Below are 13,360 nucleotides of genomic sequence, written 5' to 3' on the forward strand. Positions count from 1 at the left end.
TTAAAATATCCAGTAGCAGAATGAAGGTGTAATTACGGTGAATGACTTTCATTCTAGTAACCTTGGTTAGAATGACTTCAGTAGGGAAGTAGAATGTAGGCATAATTACACCTTCATCTGCTACTGGATATTTTATACATGTCATAGTTTGAAATTCAAAAATGTATGATTACATTCAACAGCACTCAAATTCTAAATGTATTTGGTGAGTTTGAAAATGGTGTCATTTCTTAAATATATGATTTTAAATTTCTGCCTCTAACATATTATATGCAAATACTTGATATGGAATGTGGGAAGGAACCATAGCATATTGAAATCACAAAGGCAAAAAACCTGTCAACATTTGCTAAGCATTTGCCACATGCACAAATCGCTTCATGTCTGCGGTGTGTGTGGGTGCTTGTCCAGGTCACATGACTGGATGTGTCGCGGTGGATCGTAAATGGCTCCCTGTGTCGTCTTGCCTTGTGTCATGTCTAAGGTTTATACCTTGGCATGGTGCCAAAGGTATATTGCAGTGGGAAAACCGTGACACAGTGAGCTACAAGGAGTTCATGGTAGAAATATAAAAACATGTTTAAGTCACCAGAAATTGCAGGTGAGCTACCTTACTACCAGGATTTCATGCTAGCAATTCAGAAATGTATCTACATCACCAAAGATTGCTGGTGAGTGACCTTGTTACAGGATTTCATGCTAGACATTCCAAAACATATGTAGGTTACAAGAAATTGCCGGTGAGCCACCTTACTTCCGAGGTAGAAATCCGGCGGATTCCGCCGGCAGATTCCGCCGGAATCTGCACCATAGCTCGGACCTTCATTATACACTCATACAAGGATGCTCCAGCCAGCTTGCTGAAATCTTCCTCATTGCCATCCTTCACGGGCAAGACATGACCGAAAAGTTAGATATTGTGTTACAAGCATTCCTACGACCCTCAGAAGTGATCAGGGTTGCAGTGGAAGCGGCTACATCCGTTGCAGCTCCAGAAAGCGACGTTGGTGCTATATCCGAACGGATTGCAGTGGCCAGCACAGAATTGTTACACAGGCACAAGAGAATATTGGCGGTAGTCTCTCATCAAGAGCCTCAATCAGGCGACAGCGAGTTAGGATGGTGAGTGTCTGAACTGTTTGCAGCAAAGCGAGTCGTGTGTTGCTCGTACTCGAGCTATCTCTGGGAACTTCTGAGGAATCCAACGCCGTTGTGTGCTCTAATACGTATGTCGAGTCTCCGACGGCTCGATTTTGTTGCTGTGATGTGCGAGTCGCCCGCTTCTGTGAAGACAACTGAGATATGGGCGATTTAGCGTATTTATCTTCAAACACAAGCATCCCATTCATGCTCCACGAATGATACATGTCAACTATGTTGTCGAACATACGTTCCCAATCGTCGAAGGATTCTCTATCGATATGGCGCAGCCCCGGCGGAACACCTTAGATCTCCGTGCAAACATCCACGGTAACATTCTCCATCAGCCAAGGACTGGTACGCACACCAATTTCTATTAAAATTTCATCGGCAGACTCAATAGCGTGATCATATGCTCACAACGACTCAGAGCTGAGTGTGACAATACACTCTGACTTCAGTACGAACATCAAACCCGTGTCATTGGTGACGCACGACACGGAGGGGCTCCGCTCTGTGCTGCTGGAATGTAAACGCCTCAAGGATAATTCCGGTATGACATGGTATTCGCTTTGATCTGGTCGGATTTAATCATTGTTCGTCCCCCTAAATGCGATGTCTTTAGCACAAAGGGGTCAGGTGGACATTACATCGTTATTTTCATGGCTTGCGCCTTATATGACAAGGCCAAGACGCCCTGCGATACGTGGGTTCAATTTCGCTGCCAGCCAGAAGCGGTGTGATTGACAAGACTTCACAGTATCGCCTATTGCACCTGATCTGCGCGCTTTGATGAAGCCCCTATACACTCTTCTCTCTTCCATTAGTGCAGGCATTCCTGGAGACGAAATATCCGACGTTGCGCTGATACGAGAGGATTGGATTCGCCACAAAGTGAGGGAGGAAGTTATTGCTAATCACAATGAAACCCATAAGTTGCGGTGAGGAGCCCTTGGCATCGCAGCTCTCTCAGATTGGATTGATAAATGCAGACAGAATACGCATAGGAACGTTCAACGTCAATGGAAAGCTTCCTTCGCAAGATCTATCTGCTTGGGTCCGGGTGTCACCGGATTCGGACAGTTCAGTTTTGATTCCGCCTTTCAATGAGATGTCGCCGTTGTCGATAGGATCAATCATGCGGAACGCCATGGAAAAGAGCCCTGAATCTGGTGAGTCTGTATCCTTTTCAGGATACTGAGATCAGCCGAGAGCCGTTGTTCTAATACATTCTTGTAATGCCTAGGTCCGCGAGGTGAGATTGCAAAGATATGCTGTTTTGCATGGACTAAGCATAGGTCTTGTATATCTCGTCGTAGCGCTACCCCTCGCTTCGACGCAGCCGGGGACGAAGCAGAGTCATACCGGCATGAATGACGTAGCTGATCCAGATCTGCTTGTGCTAGCTTTTCAAGAGTTAGATCTTTCCACGGAGGCTCTGCTGTACTCCACGAAGACTACGAGAGAAGATGCATGGTGCACAGCGGCCTTTGCTGGTTTGGGCGAGAAAGCTATTCTGTACGAAAAAGTAAGTGCTTATTTGATATGTCTATCTATACTGCCGCTGCAGAACGCAAAACATAATTTGCGAAGAATCAGGTTGATTTTGAACGACGTGCTAATTCTTGCTTCGTCAACTGCACAGCTGGCGTCGAAGCAACTGGTCGGCATATTGTTGGTTGTCATTGTCAAGAAAAGCGTCAAGTCTTGCTATAGCGATATCAGAGCTACTTACGTGGGTGCCGGCATCATGGGCATCATGGTACGTGGGTTGCGCCTCTGGGGACGTCGTAATGTGCTAACAAATGTCAAGGGTAATAAAGGAGCTACTGCAATCCGCTTAACATATACACCGATGAGCTCCACTCAGTCCGATCCAGCGAGATCCACGGTGCTGACTTTCGTGAACTCTCATCTCGCTGCATTTGATGAGATGTACGATCGGAGGAATGCAGATTTCCACGATCTGTCGAAGAGGCTTATTTTCGACACCGGGATGCCTGCACCACAATCATCTGAGAATGATGTGCAAAGTCCAGGATTAATGTCAATATCCGTTTTCGAAACGGACGCCCTTTTCTGGATGGTACATGGTCTCGCTCAGTGATTATATTGCCGGTGACTCACATTGTATGATACAGGGAGGTCAGTAGATTGTCGGCCGCATTATCGAACAATGGCACATTCAGAGTCACGCAGACTTGAACTACAGAATCAACCTTCCTGACAATGACATACGAGTCCTGTTGTCGATCAAACCTGATTCACACGACACTGAGTTGGATGTTCTTCAGAAATACGATCAAGTTATCCAATTCTGCCGCTGACATTCTCCGCATGCTGATCACATGGATACAGCTCAATCTCGTGAGGCGTACGAGAGTCGCATTTGAAGGATTCGTTGAGCGTCCACTGACTCATTTACCGTATGTGTGTTGTTATTCCTCAGTGTTCTGACATCGCTCAAAGCTTGCGCTCCCAGAACCTATCGCTTTAGCACAGGTGTAGCTACGGATCATCAAGGATACGATATCAAGTACGCGGAATTTCTTGGTGAACGTGGCTTTCATTCACGGCATGCGCAGACGGAAACCCGCATGGACGGACCGGATTCTACATATGAACTCTGCCATGGTCACTCTTCGCCAATTATCATATTCCAGTCATCCAGAAATCACAATGAGTGACCACAAACCGGTTTCCGCTGATTTTCAGTTGACGGTATGTCCATGCTTGAGAAATCAGACGTGGCGCTCGAGCCTGGTTCTCCTACAGCTCGCATCCTTGAACGCGGCCACATTTGATTCCTTTGTTGAGGATCTGTGGCGAGAAGTCGCTGTAATTGAGGAATCAGCAGGCAATCCTAGCGTGAAACTGAGCAACACCATGGTTGATCTTGGCAAGATTCAGTAAGCGTTGGCGATCGACAATGTGCAGTGCAGACTTTGCTGATGTCTTGGCAGTTATCAACAGCGAGTTGTCGGAAGTATGACTTTAGAAAATGACGGGAAGGTACGGAGTCTTTTGCAACAGTGCTGCAACAAACTTTGATCCGTGCAGGTTCCATGTGCGTTCCGCTTCATCGGAGCCGAGCCTGGAGCTGCCGCTCGTGAGCCTTAATTTCTATTGCTTTGCTGATACGCCACATCTGATGCGCTATACCCGAGATCCGCGGTGGCTCATCATCAACCCGATGGCTGTGAGTCCTTATCTACGGTCATAGTGTGACATTGTCTAATAGCTTGTGCAATGCAATAAACTTCATACAGGGTCTTCTACTGCCTGGCCAGAAAGTGACAGTCACCATTTCATCGCAGGTTGACAATGCCGTGGCATCGGAACTGAATATGGGGCCTGCGCGTCTTGAATGCACGCTGATTCTCCACACCGTTCTTGGCAAAGACCATTTCATATCCGTAACGGGCGAATATGGTACGAACCCTCTGTTTTCAAAACCAGACTCTCTGAAAATTTACACTCCCCAAAGCGCGAACGTGTTTCGCAAATGACCTCACATGGCTCGCCCGACTTCGCGGGCCTATCAGAGCGCTCAAGTCCGTCAGTGAGCTTCTCCCGGAAGATCAAGCAAAGACCGCGCCTAAGGAGGTCATGAGGCTCATCAAGTGGCTGATGAGTAATGCCACCGAAGTTGTCGGTATCTCACTTACAGGAAGTTTCTGTTCTCACATCGGATCACAGCATGGCCTCTTCCTTGAACCAGGTCCGAGCGCTCTCGTCCAGAGCATTCGTGAGGTCGGTCATACGTTCACTGTACTTCCATGTAGTCATCTTAACAGATGAAAAGTGCTTGGACACGGATGCAGAATTTCATTTCTCGCAATCCAACGATGACCCAGCTCTGGCTTGGGCATTCGCGGACACTCTCCTCCAGTTTTTGGCATCGTTGCCGGAAGCCGTATTCCCAACAGCGCTGCATGCTCGATGTGGCCAAGTGACAAGCAAAGAAGATGCTTTTGAGGTGTCTCAAGTATCTTATTGGGTCAGTGTCCATCCCGGCTGATGTTCACCGTTGCAGCTCTTGGATCAGCTGCCAAGCGTTCCATTGAATGTACGGAGAATGTCTTAACTTTACAAAATTACTTTATGCTCACAGGTCCTATCGCTGCGGTATGGACTCTATAGGTTTGGATATCTGTGACAGCCGTCCTACATTACGTAACGCAGCAGGCATCCTCGCTGTTGTTGGTCGAGAAGCTCGGTGAGCCATATTGTCATTGTAATATGATGCTACGATTTAGATGTCCTTAGTGGCAGTGTTTTCGGAAGTACTGTTGCGCGATGATACGGATTCAAGCATTACTACCTCTGTGGTCGGCAAACGCAATTTCCTGCGTTATTTCATTGCTTGAGGTATCCTCACGGCAAGCCAGAATGACGAACATGTAGAAAGGGCTACAACTCCGATTATGACAAGTATTCTAAGATACGACGTTGGTGGCCACAGCTTATAGCTACAAAGACTAGGTTCCAATGTCCCGTGCATGTCGGCATTTAGCATGTCCGAATCAGTGTTATATTATATAGGTTGAAGCATCATTGCTTCTGTGCCGAGCTGTACCGTTCAAGAAAAGGAGATCAACACCTCTTGAATCGAAGCATCAAACAGGAGACCCACACTGGGAGATATGTGCACGCTAAGCCCCTGCGGTTGCAGTTCGAACAGGTTTGGCGACCATCACATTTGAGTTTGCGACCTGAGAGAATATGCTTAGCACAAAGTGCACTATGCTTTGAGTATCAAAGCCTACCTCTGCAGAATGTGCATGCCACTGGGGTACGTTTGGGCGTCCTGGGCATCTGATAGTCCTCATCGGAGGAGCCGTTGCCGTTATTGTTGCTTGCGCTCGTCTGAGAACTTGTATGAGAAAGTTGCCCATGTAGACAATGTGCCAAAGCGTACATGTGCAGTACTCATTGTTGTCGAAATAGGTTATATAATAAGTATGCGCGGGTGTGGAGAGAAGAAGGCGAAGAGTGCTGTGGTATGTGACAAATCCATCGGATCGTCCAGTCTTTATAGGTTCTGACATCCGTTCCACTGCCACAAGAAGCATCCCGCAGTACGTCCAAAAGTGATCTCGCGCGCTATGCGATCCTTGGGCACGACAATTCAGTCGCGTTGGATGCGCTGAGGCTCCAAGTCCATGTTGACTCGGCGGTGACCGTCGCACCACTACTCTGGCAACAGACCTGAGTCTAAAGAAAGCGCGCATAAATTGGTCATTTAACGGCAGGTTTCGGCCTTGGATATCATGGAACTACAGAAGATGTACGGGACCGTATGAGTAACGACAGACAAAAGTGGTTTCGTACCATATGAGGTGCAACTCGCCGGTACCGAGTTTTGCAAACTCTAGGGCTAGCGTCGCACAGCTTTGTCGGGATTTCGTCAAACCACATGAGTCAGGGTCCAGAGTTCACGGGTGGAGGCTCTTGGCTCGCCGCGGAAGCTTCTTCACGGGAGTGTCAGCATTGGTACTCATGTCGACACTGATCTAGCAACGCGTAAACCCGAGTGTCGTCAGCTCGGCTGCTGCGATGCTGTGCCTTCTGCGCAAATTTACTCGACGCCGACGTGGACCACATACTGGCAGGAACGTCCCTCGATACCAATACATGATGGATCAGCATCACAGCGGCATTTTCCAGGACATGGACCGTAGACACGAAAAGATCGTTGAGCACGAATTGAGATCAGCCGCTGGGATCGCACTTACCAGGGCTGACTCATGGCCATTTGGATTCGGACTTTCAGCCAAAACTTTCATTCCAGATTGTCATGGGGTTTATGGACCAATAGGGAGAACAATTGCCGTTTGTTTCATCAAAAAGGGGCATCGCAAACCGAACCGCGCTGTCGGGAGAGATAGCAGAAATACCTGCAGGGCAAAAATTGTCCGAAGTCTGGGAGGTCCCACCTCTTCGATGATACGAATGTGGCGGTCAGCGTGATCGCAGGAACGATTGATCTGCGGATGCAGTACTAGATGCGGTGCAAGCCTATGTAGGAAGTATGACAACACGTCTCGCAGTCTCGGGAAGCTTCAGAGGGTTAGCAGCTCAACGTGTGGCGCTCAGTCGCCTTTACCACGCTGCGCACATCTGATATTCTCCAGATTTGAAAAATGCGGCGGTGCTACGGTGATTTGGCTGCATGATGAAAAGGTTAGGTATAGACGACGCCACATTGAGGCGCCGGAACAACTCACAAAAGCAGTAGCAGCATATCTCACGCAGCCTGACGCCACAGGACCAACAACAAGAAGCTTGTGGCGGTCTGCGCGAGAGTCTAAGATAGCTGTTTATAAAAATTGATTGGCGTGTTCTTCACGTCGCGCGTCATATACGGCGCTCGGATCGACCGTCAGAGTTCGTGCCGCAAATCCATCGTAAATGAAACATCACAGCGCCCGATGTTGCGCATAGGCGCTACACAGCAACATCGCTCGCTACCTCCAAATGGAATTTAGCAATGCGCAAATGAAGCGACGTCCGGGCCAGCGAGATCGGAACTGTCCTAACATACATGAATGTTTGGTAACGATGCGGCACCATGCGCCCACGTAGACGTAAGATGGCCGACACAGGAGGCACTGCCAACGCGTCTAATACAGAACGGCGATGGCGGAGCCATAATACGACGTTTTATCAGTTCATCCGAGCGCAAGCTCAGAGACATGGTATTCCGCACACACATACCGCCGACTAGCGTCCCGCTCTATGAATCATATCCAAGACCAAGGATGGAACACGTGAGACCGCTGGCCGCAGTCTATGGTCTAGTCATACATAGCACGGCAATTTATCAAATCGTCGATTGCCATCCTGTTGAAGACGGTGCAGCATGGAAACGCGCCCGGACAAGGATTCCCCTTTTCGAATTGTCTCCCAGTCAGAGGTAGACGGCCTGAGAAAGATCTTCGGCGCCATGCAACAGCCTTCCCCTGGCATAGCCTGACATAATAATGCAGATATGGAGACGCGTGGTCACTTACCTATGGATATCACCACATGCCAGCAAGTCTATAACGTGTCATTGCGGTCTGGCCAGAGGCCAGGTATCCGGTACACGACGAGGGCAGAGTCATTTCGGTGTGTAGCCATCAGCAGATCTTGTCAGTGGACACATGTGGCAGAATAGCACCCCTCCATTTCACGGCTTAGATAGGATGAGGGCCAGAAATGGGAGCATGAGAATGCCAGGAAACGATCAAGTAGCGTTTCGCTTGTGCAGTGCGGAGTCACAAGTTCCGCACCTCAGTCGAGTGGAGTTTTGATCGATTTATCCCTTCCCAAATTAGGCTATTTATGTTTCGAGTTGGATTTTATCGATTGTGCGGATCGGTCGAGCCTTGGAGTCAAAACGATACAATTGCAGAAAGTGACTCGGATAATTCTGGCGAAGAACGATTAGCATTCCATGTTTACGATTACAGAACATTGACTTCTCTTGTCTACAGCGAACGCGTCAAATAGGTCCGTCATGCAAACAACTTCTTGTACGCTTTTTTCTCTTTCTCCTTCTGCTCCCTCCTCTTCTGCCGTATCTTTTCGAGCTCAGCAATGATAGCTTTGTCATCCTTCACAAGCTCATGCGCAGCTAAAAGGTCTTCCTCCGCGTTGTCTTCATTCTTGAGGACCGCATTTGCCAATGCTCGCCGATAGAGCGCTTTAGCTGCGGACAGATATACAGGTTTAGCAACCACCACCACACCGGAGACAGGGAGACCAACCCTTGTCAGAATTATTCAGTTCCATATCTAACACACGGTCAGCTGCGCGCAGTGTAATTCCGGCATTCGCGGAGCCACCGAGACGCAGCGCAGCCAACGCCGAGTTGAGCAGGAGCGGTGCCAGCAGTGCATCGTAGGAATCCTTCAGCTCGGGCGGTGCACCTTCGGGCACGGTCTGATGCATGTCCAAGTATCGTATTGATTCTGCCGGTGTAACATGAAGGAACCGATGAGTAAACGCCACTGATCGACCACACGAGACATACGTACTCTGCCACTTCGCGAGCGCTTCTTCGACCTTGCCCTCCTTGAACAGCTTGTTCCCTAGCTCCCGCACCTCTTTAGCGACCCTGAGTGAGACAACAGGATCGTCCATCGGGCTCTTCCCGTCGATGAGGTCCTGATCCTCGGGATAATCTTCGTACGGATCTCCGCCTGCAGACGCGCTCTCCGCGAGGGACGGGTCGTCCGGCGCGAGCTGGCCACAGTCAGCAATCACGCATGGAGACGAAGGCACGTCTCCTGACTCAGTTGGCGTGTGTTCGATGGCGCGCACGACAGACTTGCCGCGGATCACCTCGCCGAAGACGACGTGTTTGTCGTCGAGGTGTTCCGTCGGGTTGCAGGTGATGAAGAACTGCGAGCCGTTCGTGCCGGGACCAGCGTTTGCCTGCAACACATAACCAACGTAAGCCGAGATCCGACATTGTGGACTGCTGTGGAGATACCATTGAGAGCTGGAAGCGCTTCGTATGCTTAACCTCAAAGTTTTCATCCTCAAACTTCTCGCCATAGATTGACTCGCCTCCGGTGCCGTTACCAGCGGTGAAGTCTCCACCCTGAATCATGAACCTAATTGACCTAAGCATGCGTCACCATAGCTGAAACAGGTTCCTGAACGCACCCCTTGATCACTCGATGGAACGTCGAGCCTTTGTACCATAATGGCTTACCCGACTTGCCTTCGCCCTTCTCTCCCGTGCAAAGCGCACCTACGCATCATCTTATCAGTTTAGTGTGCTATGACCGTTTTGAAATAATACCGGATGACGTACGGAAATTCTCCACGGTCTTCGGGACAATATCGTTGTAGAGTTGTATCACAATACGCCCGGTAGGCTTCCCTCCAATTGTGATGTCGAAGTACGTGAGCAGTCTTTCCGAGGCCATCGTGCACTGCTATGGCGAGCAAAATGCGAAGTTTTGCTTTGCAGGAGAATGCGTTTTGAAGAGTTGGCCATTGAAATAGAGCCGCATGCTTTCCAGAATGTACTAGAACTGTCCAGTGACTGAGTGAGCGCTATGCTGTGGGAAATGCCCTCCCTCTCTCAGCTACAGTTGGCTCGACGACCGAGGAACGGATGGAAGGTTTTATTCGTAAGAACCAGCGATCTCGATGTGCCAGAATATAAGCCGAGTGTACATGTATTGTTTTGTTTCTCGTGTAGAAAGAGTCAGTTAGAGCAGTTCGGAAGTATACTAAGCGAAGAAAGTAAGCAGGAAGAATAGACAGAAATACTGTAGATGTAGAAAATGTCCCTCTGTTACAACCCAACACCAGCCCAACAGCAACAACCTCTAATAAAACAGTCCAGAGAGAAATAGGATCATAAAAATAGGAGCAATCCAGATACGGTACGTAAGCATCGCGATGATGAGGCTAACACGGCCTGACTGCAGCTGCGGGTATGGGAGAATCAAAAGGGTTATCTAGGTTGTCACCGCACAGGGTAGAAGAATGTGCGAATTCATGACAAACGTCACGGTAGTGTCGTGTCGAAGGGCATGAGGCTGGGAGGGCGTCGGAGGGCATCAGCAGAGTCATCTAGACGACCGATTCCATTAGTCGTGATGGTGGCGTCGGCCGTGGCATGCCCGGTGTGCGTCGTGGTAGACGAACAGGCTTTCGTTGTGACTGTCGACGGCAGTAGGTCAGCGCTTGTAGCGGTCAGGAGGGGGTCACGAGACCCAGACTGTACTGACGTGGCGGGACATGATGATTTTTGCCATTGACAGTGGCCTTTGCGAGTCATAATATTGTGGTCCTAGAGAGCGTTGTACTATGTCAGATGACATATGAATGAACCGCAGCGCAGCGCGGGCGAATCAGCGCACCATATCGTGATCGGCCGACCTGCCAGTTCATCCTCATAAGCTCAGCCCCACCAATATATCCTCCTCCTACTGCTCTCTCTTCCGAACCCTGTTCTCGTGAGTCCTCGCCGATGAGGCTGCTCAGCGAGAACGATACTGGCAGACCACTCCAATTCCACAACGGCTGCTTCCCCGAGCTCAGGCTCACATGATGCGGCGCATTCACCTCCGCATCGAACTTGTTTGAAGAGAACCGATGTATGGGCCCACCGCCGACGTGGAGAACGGCGAGGATGGAGGTGAAGAATGAGAGAACCGAGAGCACCGAGAAGACCTGGAGGAGCGAGAGTGAAAGGACGTCCCACATCTTGGATGGTCGGGAGGATGCCTGTCTCTGCTGCGCGAGTGAGGACGTCGTGCTAGGTTGGCGAGCACGGACGGCGGCGACAGGTGGGTGGCTCGATTGCTCGAGAAGGCGGCGCGGTGCAAGCGGCGGGGAATTGGGCAGGAGCAGAGGCTGTAGCCGTGCGCTGGTCGAAGATGGGGCGTGACGCGTGATCCCTGGGGTCACGGAAAATCACAGTCGTCATACTGTTTGTCACAGGGCGGTGGCTCGCAGTGACACCGCAGGGTTCGTTGCTGTCGAACAGCATCTTCTGCTGGCTTTTCTGTGTGATACTTGGCTGGCCGGTTAACTATGTGGTAAAGCTTCTTGGAACAAGCGAGGGTGCCGTGGAGACCTGCACGATGCGGTGAACAGCAAACCAGGGCCAAGGGAACTTAGAATATGCCTTTGGTAACCCTGCCGATCCAACGTCGCGCCAAGTTTCCTGCCCTTTGCCTCATTGAATGCGCTAAAGGCCCAGATGCTCATATTGGGTCAATACACCAAAAATAATTGCGTATTTGGTGCTGCATTGCAGCGGATATGTTTTCAGCAGTGAAGCTGACCAGCCTGTCGCTTCTGCGAAGAGTATCTGGTAAGACGCTGATTGAGAGGAGCGGTGTCTCATGGCAACATCAGGCACGAACATCGCGTGTGGCCACATTCATCATAGAACGCCACACTCGCTCATTTGCACTTCTCACTGCGTACTGTCCTTTTTGAACACAGGTGCTCCGGTCGTCGCGCGCTGTCCCGCTGGCTATCTTCAGCTGTCCCGAACTTCCTCCGCTGGCGTACCTTGAGCTCAGAAAGGGAGGTCATCCCCCACGATATTCTGCCCTCTCTACGAGTGTTTCCTGGATACAGGTTTTCACCGGGTTCTCTCATCCATGATACGTCGCATGCTCTATTCCGATGTGGTCACATCACAATCAACGGCTCACTATTTCGCATCACTTGCTGTGGTCAGGTTTCCCGGATATTAAATCTCACTCCGCGACTGCCGTCACTGGCATTGTTCCTCAGTTGCTCGTATCACCGAGGGGAAAAACTGCTGTGATCTGGAACGTCCTCGCTGCTATGCTTGATTCCACCGGGCTCTTGGTGCGACGGGGTGTAAATCCTGTTGAGAGCGCCTTCACTATTCGGACCGACGCAGCGCATCAGCGCTCAGCGCCAGTGGCACTGCATCGAAACTGCACAAACGTGATCTCGGGGCAAAGTGGGTTGGTCGCACAGCCCGAGCGTGACAAATTGCCTGCGCAAATGTATTCAAAGCGCGCTCAACTAACGTAAACGCGCGACTCGGATCCTTCTGTACGAGGAAGCGCTCCGGCGATCGGCGGCATACATGTGCGTCCAGACAACCGATGGTGGTATCCAGGCGGAATCGTATTCAGAACAAGGCGGAATGGCCGGACGTCCGCGAGCCTCATCAATCATTGATGGAGTGAGGGACGCGACCGGTCACTTAACATTGACCTCCCAAGCATAGACGCGGCACGTTGCGAGCGTTCCTTCCATTTATTTGATATGTGCCATCCGGCCACAAGCTCAATAGGGAATGCCAAACGCCTTTCAGCGACTGCCGGGTGCAGTCCCAACGCAGGGCCGCGCATGATACTTTGGTTTATAATGATCCTTATCTCTAGATGACGCAGCCTGAAACATCACGCTGGGCGGAGTGGTTTACGGGTTTCGTGCTGCTGGGACGCCTACGTACCGACTTGCCTGGATATGAAATATGAACTCCTCTTTCCCATGGGATAGCTACGTGCCTTTTTTTATTTCAAACTGTACCACGCAATGCTCATCACAGAGAAAAATTCTAACGTGGCTCTCTGCGGCATTTATGGTCTGACTTTTTCACTATGTCAGTATATTTGTCACATCTTCGTTATTCGATTCTGGCTTGGGAAGAGTTACTCACGTTGTCTACCTTGGGTTTGGGTAGGCGGAGTTCCGCGGTTCGAAAATGCCACCGAAA

General features: G+C 50.1%; 4 protein-coding genes across 4 annotated transcripts; 1 reads left to right on the plus strand and 3 right to left on the minus strand.

Annotated features, from left to right (window-relative positions):
• Positions 1-832: 832 nt before the first annotated feature.
• On the plus strand, positions 833-5,708 carry LAESUDRAFT_727585 (DNase I-like protein). The gene is made up of 25 exons (XM_040909249.1): positions 833-1,122; positions 1,316-1,497; positions 1,571-1,693; positions 1,766-1,846; positions 1,901-2,081; positions 2,137-2,312; positions 2,387-2,395; positions 2,460-2,668; positions 2,786-2,902; positions 2,954-3,226; positions 3,336-3,446; positions 3,499-3,566; positions 3,623-3,676; positions 3,726-3,861; positions 3,916-4,049; positions 4,104-4,152; positions 4,201-4,249; positions 4,308-4,339; positions 4,410-4,572; positions 4,628-4,791; positions 4,840-4,893; positions 4,946-5,119; positions 5,177-5,209; positions 5,284-5,359; positions 5,410-5,708. The coding sequence occupies exons 1-25, from the start codon at positions 899-901 to the stop codon at positions 5,508-5,510; spliced, it is 2,973 nt and encodes a 990-aa protein (XP_040762749.1). The 5' UTR covers positions 833-898; the 3' UTR covers positions 5,511-5,708.
• Positions 5,535-6,443, minus strand: LAESUDRAFT_727586 (uncharacterized protein). The gene is made up of 4 exons (XM_040909250.1): positions 6,062-6,443; positions 5,910-6,009; positions 5,777-5,855; positions 5,535-5,713 (listed from the first exon to the last, which is right to left on the minus strand). The coding sequence occupies exons 1-4, from the start codon at positions 6,074-6,076 to the stop codon at positions 5,695-5,697; spliced, it is 213 nt and encodes a 70-aa protein (XP_040762750.1). The 5' UTR covers positions 6,077-6,443; the 3' UTR covers positions 5,535-5,694.
• Positions 6,444-8,642: 2,199 nt separating this feature from the next.
• On the minus strand, positions 8,643-10,064 carry LAESUDRAFT_760735 (peptidyl-prolyl cis-trans isomerase; the record flags this gene model as incomplete). The annotated part of the gene is made up of 6 exons (XM_040912789.1): positions 8,643-8,836; positions 8,895-9,098; positions 9,165-9,564; positions 9,623-9,746; positions 9,799-9,886; positions 9,950-10,064. 6 exons carry the CDS (start codon positions 10,062-10,064, stop codon positions 8,643-8,645), a joined length of 1,125 nt encoding a protein of 374 aa, XP_040762751.1.
• Positions 10,065-10,654: 590 nt separating this feature from the next.
• LAESUDRAFT_760736 (uncharacterized protein) lies at positions 10,655-11,862 on the minus strand (the record flags this gene model as incomplete). The annotated part of the gene is made up of 4 exons (XM_040912790.1): positions 10,655-10,809; positions 10,874-10,954; positions 11,010-11,549; positions 11,754-11,862. 4 exons carry the CDS (start codon positions 11,860-11,862, stop codon positions 10,655-10,657), a joined length of 885 nt encoding a protein of 294 aa, XP_040762752.1.
• Positions 11,863-13,360: the final 1,498 nt, after the last annotated feature.

This window comes from Laetiporus sulphureus (assembly GCF_001632365.1).
Source record: "Laetiporus sulphureus 93-53 unplaced genomic scaffold LAESUscaffold_29, whole genome shotgun sequence".
NCBI classification, from domain to species: Eukaryota; Fungi; Basidiomycota; class Agaricomycetes; order Polyporales; family Laetiporaceae; genus Laetiporus; species Laetiporus sulphureus.